General features: G+C 40.3%; 1 protein-coding gene across 2 annotated transcripts; it reads left to right on the plus strand.

Moving 5' to 3' along the window:
- The first annotated feature begins 445 nt into the window (after window positions 1-445).
- On the plus strand, window positions 446-3,862 carry tob1b (transducer of ERBB2, 1b). 2 transcript variants are annotated; one of them, XM_026177370.2, is made up of 2 exons: window positions 446-661; window positions 1,699-3,862. In XM_026177370.2, the coding sequence occupies exon 2, from the start codon at window positions 1,867-1,869 to the stop codon at window positions 2,869-2,871; it is 1,005 nt and encodes a 334-aa protein (XP_026033155.1). In that variant the 5' UTR covers window positions 446-661; window positions 1,699-1,866; the 3' UTR covers window positions 2,872-3,862. The 2 variants fall into 2 exon arrangements, with proteins under 2 accessions (XP_026033155.1, XP_026033156.1); XM_026177371.2 differs by having other exon boundaries at window positions 447-656.
- Window positions 3,863-10,473: the final 6,611 nt, after the last annotated feature.

Consider the following 10,473-nt stretch of genomic DNA (forward strand, 5'->3'; position numbering starts at 1 on the left):
AATATAACCAGCAGTACGTTTTATGCACAACTGAGCACAATCACTGAAATGTAGAACCCTCAAGAACATATGTCACATAAAACAGACAGCCCGTGTCAGTTCTTTACCTTTCAGCCATGCAGGTATTATATTTTTAATAGTTTTTGTTTAAAAAAAAATCATATTTCTCCGCACGGGTTTCAAATGGTTTTTAGTTAATACCCTTTCTCCGATAAAGTAGTCCATAACAGATGAAAGGCAAACCACTACCGTAAATAGAACCCTGTGTTTGACTGAACACAAAATCATCCAGTCACAGCTTTAGTTGGTGTGGTTGTTCATGACGACGAAGCGCTCGGCCAATAGAAGCGCGTTACTGGGTGTTGACCCCTGTGAGCCGCATCACCACCCCATTCCATGTCCGTGGCGGAGGACTACTATAAAAACAAACAAGCCCAAGTTTTAAAGGGCAGAGTTGTAAAAACTCCCAGGCTGTGGGGAGTAAGCTTGGAAGCCTGCAAATCGGAATTCAACTGTAACCCCACGGAAGAAAGAAAATCGCCTGGAGCGCTACAATATTTTCTATCTTCTTTAGAAAGTGACACTAGAAACTGTGTAGATTCTAGCGTTTCCTGGAGCGGACTCTGGTTCGTGCAAGAAGGACCTGCTGATTCCATGTAAGGTAAATATTAACGTAACGTCAATTTCTCGATCTCTGACACAGCCGTGCATCACTCCTCCTATATCTCTTGTTAGTTTTCTAAGTGTCGCAGTCAGTGATGTTATTAAACGAAAGTATTTTTGTCGAGTATGCGAGCTGTAGCTTCCTAGCTAATTAAAATGCTACACCGCTTGGTGTCGACCAGAGTCCGGCTAAAACGCCAATTTCCATCTTATGTTGCCGTTAACAGTGACATTGACTGCCTCTTACGATCGACTTTCATTGTGCGCATACCTTGCGGTTGGCACACGCGATGTCAGCGCGAGGTAATGCTGATAAGCAGCTGGGCGAGCTAAACATTAACACTATCTGCCTTCTTGATAGCTAGCTTGCCACATTTCAGTTCACACCCATCATTAAGTTGGCCAGCTAATGCTAGGTGGACGACAGCGACGGGGTGAGAAAGCGGACAGTTTGTGTATACAGCGCTGACAGGGTCACGTACGCTCTTGCTCTGCTGTAACAGAGGGTTTTATGGCCGTGGTTAGACTTTGAATGATGATTATGTAACAATTCTCCTCGCGAGTGTGTACGTGCTCCTCTACCTACTGTAGCTCAGCAAGGATGAAAGTGCTGGAATAGCCCGGCTGGGTTATTTAAAATGACGCTTATCCAACTAAAGAAGGCTGGAGTTTGTCTAAACATGTCCAGTGCGAATAGGAAGCGATCGAAAATCCGTCTCACTATTGACACCTGCCATTACATCCACCGCCCTCTGCAGAGGTCAACCATGGGTGCACTTATCTGTCACACTAGACCGCTGGGGAGCATGCACTGCTGACACCATCTGAGTCAGTGGCCTGTATGTATTTATAGCTGTTGTACAGCTGCGATGCCAGCACTGCTGTGCAGAGAGGGGGAGGAAGTGGATAGTGATTAAAATGTTGTTTTTTGTTTTGTTTTTAAATGGGCCCAAACTGATAACTGCTTTGCTTTGCTTGTGTTATGCTGTGAACAGCTGCACATCTATAACGCGTCCCCTTTTCTTTCCATTTCAGGGTCCTGACTTCGACTCTGCTGCAGGACGTATATTTGTTTCGGCAACGCGTGCTGAGCTTTTTCATTACACTCATCACTGCTGCCTTGGAGGGTTTTTGCAACGCTTTGTGGGAGGAAAAAGCAAACCTGTGACAGTAAAAGAAGCCCTCTTGCCACTGAAAGCAGCTATGCAGCTTGAAATTCAAGTAGCCCTCAACTTTATTATTTCCTATTTATACAACAAACTCCCTCGACGACGAGTAAATATCTTTGGCGAAGAGCTTGAGAGGCAGCTGAAGAAAAAATATGAAGGCCACTGGTATCCGGATAAGCCATACAAAGGGTCAGGGTTCAGGTGCATCCATGTAGGGGAGAAGGTGGACCCCGTGGTGGAGCAGGCAGCCAAAGAGAGTGGGCTGGATATCGAAGACGTCCGGAATAATCTTCCTCAGGACCTTAGCGTGTGGATTGACCCGTTTGAGGTTTCCTACCAGATCGGGGAAAAGGGACCGGTTAAGGTGCTGTATGTGGATGATAACAATGAAAATGGCTCAGAGTTGGACAAGGAGATCAAGAACAGCTTTAATCCTGAGGCCCAGGTCTTCATGCCAATCAGCGACCCTGTCGGGGCTTCTTCAGAGTCCAGCTCCCCCTCCCCTCCTTTTGGGCAGTCTGCTGCGGTAAGCCCATCTTTTATGCCACGCTCCACCCAGCCCTTAACCTTCACCACTGCCACCTTCGCCGCCACCAAATTTGGCTCCACTAAGATGAAGAGCAGCGGACGCAGTAACGGCAACAGCGGCAGTAGCAGCAAGGTGGCTCGCACCTCCCCTACCAACAACCTTGGTCTGAATGTCAACACCCTATTGAAGCAGAAAGCCATCTCCACCTCCATGCACTCGCTGTACGGGCTCGGCCTGAGTCAGCAGCAGCAACAGCAGCAGAAAGCCTCTGCTCTCTCTCCCAACGCCAAGGAGTTTGTGTTCCCCAGTCTCCAGGGCCAGTCCAGCCCTGGAGCAGTGTTCCCCGGGGAGGGCTCCCTGGGGCTTGGCCCACTGCAGTACAACAATGCCTTTGACATGTTTGCAGCCTACGGAAGCCTCAACGACAAGTCTCTTATGGATGGCCTCAACTTCAGTCTGAGCAACATGCAGTATTCTAACCAGCAATTCCAGCCAGTCATGGCTAACTAAGCTCATCATCAGAAGATGCTATTTATGAATGACGGTGGCTCAAAAAGAAGGAAAAACAAAACGCACACTTAGAAACTGGACTTTAAGGATGTAGTGTCTAGTCAATAAAGCGCATGTGCCCAAGGGTGTTTTGACCACGCCCCCTTGAGTTAGTTTCTACTAAAAGCTTGTTGTACAAACACATCCAAGCTTGGTTACTTCAATTCAACATGCATCATTGTTTTTCTTGATTTCTTTTTGCCAACCAAGCACAAAGTTTTTTACTATGTTGAGGAAAATAACTTTAAAATAAAGTTTAAAAAAAAATTATAAAAAAATACAAGCTTCAAGTTCTGGCCTCTTACAGTATTTTACAGGTAGTAAGACAAGGCTGATTTTTATGAATTGGCACTTCTAAGTGGGGTTACTTGGTCTTTTTCTAATTGTATAATTTAATTTAGTACAGAGTTTGTAAGATATCAGAGTATATATTGTTTCTATGACATGGTGTTGCATTTATATCTTTTTACTACTCCAGTGATCTGTGATGGCTGCAGCAGCTTTTCCTTATTTTTCTTTCTCTTTTTTTAAAAAGATAATTGTTAAAGAAATCCATCTTTAAAAAAAACAAACTATACATCAAATATTCTGAAGATTGTGTACAGAGTATTCCTTAGTGGTGGAAGTAAAGTGTAGGAATATTTGCTTTTTTCTGGAAGATGAATTGTATTTTCTGTTAAGAGGTTAAAAGATTTTGCTATACTATGGACAAAATGTAATCGTATGAATATTAATTTTGTACCTACATTGTGCAATACTTGATAAAAAAACAAAAACATTAAGGTATAACAAAGTATTTTGAGTCAGTGTCTTACATGTCAAGAGGGACTGAAATAGTTTATATTGTTAAGTTTGTATTAAATGCTTAAAAATTATATGCTTGTCTTTATTTTTTTTAATTTCATATTTGCACCCCGGTCTTTTTAATAAAATAAACTACAGTTGAACATGATCTGTGGGATATGGACTTATTTATTACCTCTTATATGCAGACTTGTCTTTAATATTTAGCGTGTGTGAAAGGCTATTGTGGTGCTGCCCTATCAAAGGGTAACAAGGTTAAAACTGGCAGTAAACTTCAAATTAGTTTATGATCTGTTATTGTCTTTGTTATCATGGCTGTGAAGATGGGTGGAGTGTGTTGGTGGTTTTTTTTTTTTTTTTTTTTTTTTTTTCCCCCCCCCCCTTCCCCTGGAGATGGGTTTTAACATTTAGTTGAGTGTGATTGCTTGATCTTTTAGATCCTTTTTAGTTCCCAAGCGAGCAGGATTTCAGAACTTTTAATACCTTGCTCACATATTAAGGCAATGTCCCACATTTTGATCGGATCTGATGTTCAAAAGTGAACATTGCTCGACAGTCTGCTTTTTATCCAGTGGTTGTAAAGAATGCAGAAAGCATCACAATGAAAAGAAAATTCAGTTACAACAATGATTGGAAAGCTAATTATAATGACACGAGGCCAGGAGAGGAGAATTCTCAGTTTGTGCTCAGCTTCGTTTCAGGTTTAGTCATTTACCCGCCCTGCTGAGACCCTGCGTCTGCATATGGAGATATTAAATTTTGAGTTTTCTGCCCCTTATACTTCACTATGCTTAAAGGGTTTTACCCTGTATTAAAATTGCGATTTTTTTGTGTTATACTTTAAAATTCAGATGACGACAGCATTATTAGCCTCCCTATAAAAAATTAATGTTAAAAAGAGTATTCCCCAAGTGCTGTCAAGCAGAGCAAGGAATATTTAACACAGCTGTTCCAAACATCCTAGTATCATTTTAGACGCTTACGTTATTTTACTTTGAAAGGCGTGTTGGGAAATCTCTCAAATTTCTTCTGGCGGGGACTTTCATCTTCAGTTCAGCTCACAGATTTTCAGTAGGATTAAAGTCATGTCAGTAACCTTCACTTTGGTCTTCTGGAGGTAATTCCTCGCCAGGAGCAGCAAATGTTTTGGGTCGTTGTCGTGTTGAAAGACAAAGCGACGATCCATACCCAGCGTTTCCAGTATGCGTAGTCTTTCCACAGGTTTGTCCTTAGCATAGTTCAGTCTGGCTTGAAGTCTTTGAAATCCTTTGCTTTCTATCTCTGCCGGGCTTGTTCTGTACTCGTCTTTGAATTTCTTGACGATGCTTCTCACTCCAGTTCTTGACACTTGGAAACGCTCTGATAACTTTGTATGTCTGTCTCCTGCTTTGTGAGCATCAACAATTCTATTTCTCAAGTCTAAACGGATTTCTTTTGTTTTTGGCGAGATGCTTTCTCGAGTGACAGCTCAAACACTTGCTGACATTTTTATAGTACATGTACACTGGAAGATAACCCTCAGGTTTAACTTCACTTTCTAAGCTTTGAGCATTGCAAACTTAAAGCACATCTTTGCACAGCAGAGTTTTGTGCCATGTCTTAATGAGAAGATGACTTTAATTTTTTTTATATTTGCACACAAATATAAAAATAATCTAAAGAAGGACTTTGGGAAAGTTTGACAAACAGCTCTTAGGTGACTATCAGTCCCAACAACAGCTAGAAGAAATAAAAAAAAAAAATGCATGCCAAACAAGCACTCAGGTTTCAGGAGGCTATAGATGGATTAAATAAAATGACGTCCATTTGTTCCTGACAAACCAGTTCCATAGTGCATAGTTTCCAAAATCTTAGACTAGTTTAGCAGGTAAGATGCATCCTAGTGTCCAACCCAACCACACTCTTTGTCTCACCTTTTGTTTATATATAAGTCAGTCTTATTCTTCTCATATTTTTAGACATGTTTGACTACTCAAAACATTTTGGGGGTGACATATTTTCTTCTTTATGTCTTTTGGCATTGAAATGACCAATAGACATGTAGTTGATGCTGTTTTTAAAGTCTTAAAGATTAAAATAGTTTGGAGGCACTGTCTGTGGTTTAATAAGCTTACTATACAAGAATCAGCCATAACATTAAAACTTGCTGCCTAAAATTGTGTGGGTCACCTTTGTGCATATATGTGGGTCACGTCTAAGGGTGTCCTGTAGTGTCTGGCACAAGGAATTTGGCCTTCTTTGGTTCCTGTGTGTTGTAATCGGGTCCATCGGGTCATCCTGTGTTGAATTTAGGTAGCTTGGTGGCCACGTCAACACCCTGGACTCTCCATTCCTGGAGTATTTTTTGTGGTGTGGTGGAGGAATTATCCTGCTGGGGGAGGCTGCTGCCATCTGCGAGTGCTTTTGCCATGAGCGTTGTGCAACAATATTTAGGTTGTAATAGTAATTTTAATAGTAACGTCTATATGAATGTTATATTACAAAAGATCTTTGTGTTTTAGTGAGAACAACAACGGTTATCACTGTGCCTGTCAGTGTTTGTAATGTGTTCAGTGTGTTTAAGTGTATCATTCCCTTGTGCATTAACTATAAATACCTACAAGTATTTCAAATTTGTACTCAGTATTCAGTAAATGTGCTTTCCACTGCTACATTTCTGGATGATCATGTACATGGCATCATGGCAACCCTCAGTAATGTCTTATGCAGCCTTGCACAGAGCTGAAACACTGGAAAAGGCCTTAGTGGTATACATCTGTTTCTGAATTCTTGTTTGCTGATGAAATCCAAATCTCAGTTAAGATTGCTGTGGCAAATAAATTGCTCAGAATCCCCAGCATTGCAAATTAATTCCTGCAGGGCTCAGTGGGAGTAGCTCGCGGAGGATTAGAGGGAAAAGCGATTTTTGCTAGTTTCGATTCCACCCTTGTGAGACACAGTTGTACTGGAAACATTCTCGGCTGTGAGTAATGTCAGTGCTTTTTTTTTTCTTCTTTTTTTGCAGAAACACCCTGCTCTTCCCTTTTTTTTGTCCGATAACACGCTCCTGAAATTCTGGATGCATTAAAGTGAATGTTGTATGCTCAGTAAATACAGGAACATTTAACTAGCTGTGGAGCAAGTCCATTTTGCACACTGTGCACTGCTCTAGTTTACTGGGTCAGCATGTACCAGAGAAACTATTTTAGTCCTCAGCTTAAACCGTTGCATTACAATATAGGCAATGAAGTCGATGAAGCCTTGCAATCTAAGTGGAAAACAATATTCAGAACACACACACACATTCGGTTCCACATGACCACCTCAGCTCTCTGGGATAAACAGGTCCACAGATGGTCTGGTGTCACACCAGCTGGGAGACCCCCGTGGTGAGGGGTGTTGCCTTGCTGTGACTCCATCTTGTCTGTTCCACAGTGTGCCCCCCTCCAGATACATTCCTGACATGAACTGCATTTATTACTCAAAGGGCCTTATCATACTGTATCTCTGGCATGCCCAGCCGTGTAGTGTGCCGTAGGACTAGTGTTTGTTTTGAAGGGTGTTTCTTTGCCTGTGTTTGATGTTACAATAAGGAGCAATAAGGGCTGAAATAACCTTGAGTTGAAATTTAATAAAAAAGACTGACATTTCTAAATGTATTTGCTTTTGTGCCAAGATTTAGATACGTAGAAAGATAGATCCTTATGAATTCATACTAAGTAGCAGGGGGTTAGCTTACTTTGACAAAATTACCTGTTCACATCCAGATTTAAAGATTTAAAGATTCATACTTTTCCATGCAACTGACTGAAGTGGGACACTTTTTGTTCTTTATTTTATGATTGTTGACTTTCTTGCTCCTGTCTTTACAGTTACTATTGCATTGCAGCTTTTATTTAGCTTAGCATAGCAAGCTAAGGGAATCTGGTAGCATTAAAAGGTTAAAAGAAGCTCTTGAATTATAGTGACTCGATTTTGGAAAAATGAGTTCCAGACTGAGATGTTAACATTCTCTCAAATTGAAACAAGTAGTAAAAATATAAATGTTTGGATGATTGTTTAAACTTATTTCACTATTGGTGTATATTCAGGCATTGCATGTGTGAACATGTAATTGATAATAATGCATCATCAATCATTGGTTTTTTATTAGCACTAACCCTGAAAACTAGCTAAGTTAGATTATAGAGCAGAAACAGCTCTCAGTAAATTGTTTGAACGCTCTGAGTAGTAAAATACTACATCTTTTGCAGGACTATGCAGTCCTGTGGAAAAACCTTACTGCTTCTATACAAATACAGAGGGAAAATCAGAGTCAGGTGATCAAATGCACTTCTGTAAAAGCAGAGATTTGTGCAGTTTGCTGGTTATAAGTCTGTGCAATGCTAAGAGAAACTGCAAAAAAGCTATATGCCATAAGGGAGAGAGATGTTGACTCACTGATCCATCAGGATCACCGGGATCTACAACAAGGACATTTTGATGTTATTCAGACTGGGTAAGAGTCACCAAATGGTTGCAAAAAGAGAGGGAAGATGATCTTGAATGACGGTCTGGAGTTGCCAGAAAGCAGAATAGTACTTATACAGGACAGCTACAAGTACCCTGGTAGCCCAAGATGAAAATGCATGAATGTCAGCCACAACCAAAGATCTCCAGAAGGTAAGAAAGTAGGAGAAACCTTCTCTTCTTTGCAGAACTTCTTCGTTGGTGATTTTCTGTATATAAACGCAGTGTCAGCCGCCGGTCCGAGTGTCAGGTGAACTGAACTTCAGTTAAGAAGTTATAACCTGCAGTCTATCTGGGTCAGATATAAACCAAGTTTAAGTGGAGTTTATTTTCGTTATGCTGACTTTTTCGTACTGCGTGCTAGCTAGCATGACTGAGTTTCTATACAGCTGGGTGGTGCTATGAAGTTAATGATGTTGAACTTTATTTTGTTCATAGGTTAATTTTAGAGTTGCCAACTGTCCCGTAAAAAACAGAATCATCTCGTATTCAGAGAAAATATTACAGGTTTCGTATTGAGGTGAAAAGGAACATTTTGTCCTGGACTTCAGCTACAATGAAAAAGATACAAAGCTGGATTTATTCTGTGTTTACGCTGCACAGCAGCCTCTTCTCCTCTCATTCTCTCCCCCTCCCTCTCCTGTTTCTACTTCAATCATGAAACTGATCAATGATCAGCTGATCGGCTTTTCTCTCTTGTTTATTTATCGCCCACTTTGCGCCAGAAAGAGGAAACCAGCGGATGTCGCGGTAAACAACAGCAGCACGTTTAAACTTGATCAGCTGTTGTTAGAATTTATTTAATATTAATTTCTAGTATCAGCTGATGTTTGCTGGAGCCACAGCTGTAAAGCTGCTGGTCATGATGTCGGTTTGGATATGTGGTGAGAGGGAAACATGAAGATGAAACCAGGAGATGTCCTTACTGAATCATCAGAGCTGTGATGGAGAAACAGGTTTACCTTTTAGGTGACATGAATGAGTTGAAGGGAAGTTATGAACTGTTTCTGAGAGACAAATAACACCAGCATCCTTTTTTAGGTAGCTGACAGCTGGTAACTGTGCAGGGGCAGGTCTAGCAAAGTGTTGCCAGGGGAGCATGTAGGGCATTAACAGGGAGAGGGGGGCACAAAGAAATCCTTTCTTATTCTCATTTAAAATGTCTCACTTTTAAAAAAATAATTATCTGAGTCTTACAACAAACGATTGATAGATTAATACATATATACCATCAGAACAGTGTAGATCACTGTCACAACAGCATTTGTTTTCATTCAAACCCATATGGAAAAGATATATATAAATCTTATAAAGTTTGTATCTGTCTTGTGTGAAACTTGTATGAAAAGCATATAAGAGTGAAAACAGATATAAGATCCCTTGAAAAATTATATAATGAAACTTGTATGTTTCTGATACTTACTAAAACAATGTATGAAAGTAATGCGAAAGTGGCCACTTTCATGAGTAAATCATATAAGTTTTTACTATTTCTTTTCCGTATGGGAAGGCTTTATGATTTTTCCTATAATGGTGGGCCGGTCTCTAGTCAAATTCCCCGGGACGATTTTTTTGGATGAGCCGTTGCACTCATGGAGTAATTTTGCCAGGTCAGTGAATCCAGGGAAGGTCCAGTTGAAAGTCTCCATAGTGGCTCAGATGGACCCTGTCAGATGTCAGTGATGTTTCTCAGCTGTGCTAAAGTTTCTTTAGATTGTGTGTGATGTGTAGCTTTTTATTCTCAATCTTCACTTATTCAGGTTCTATTTAAGTTATTTCTTGATCCAACAAGTCTGGCAGTAATCAGGCCTTTGTGTGGGAAGTGAAAATGACCTAATTTAGCTTAGCTAAATTACCAAGAAAAAAATATTTACACACATCAGTTTTTAATAATGATGATTAAATCAAATTAGACTTGTTAACTGGTTAACTAGAGATATATTTTTTTTGCGTGTTTGTTTGCGAGGCGGCTGCTGTTTCCAGGTTATATTTTAAATCATGCTTTTTATTTGTTTTTGTTTCTAATGTCTCTGTAAAGCACTTTGAATCACCTTGTTGTTGAATTGTGCTATACAAATAAACTTGCCTTGCCTTGCCTTGCCTATATTTTAAGTATGTAGGCCAACTGGCTCCTGACTTTTGTTTCAGATTTGACAGAAAGATATCTGAGTGCTCGTCTGTTGATCTTTTCATCTAGCTCTTTGCAGTGAAGCCAGCAAGTTTATTACTCTTTTAAATATTCTGTACTGATCCATGTTCACAATAAGAGAA

The sequence above is a fragment of the Astatotilapia calliptera genome, chromosome 8, assembly GCF_964374335.1.
Source record: "Astatotilapia calliptera chromosome 8, fAstCal68.1, whole genome shotgun sequence".
NCBI classification, from domain to species: Eukaryota; Metazoa; Chordata; class Actinopteri; order Cichliformes; family Cichlidae; genus Astatotilapia; species Astatotilapia calliptera.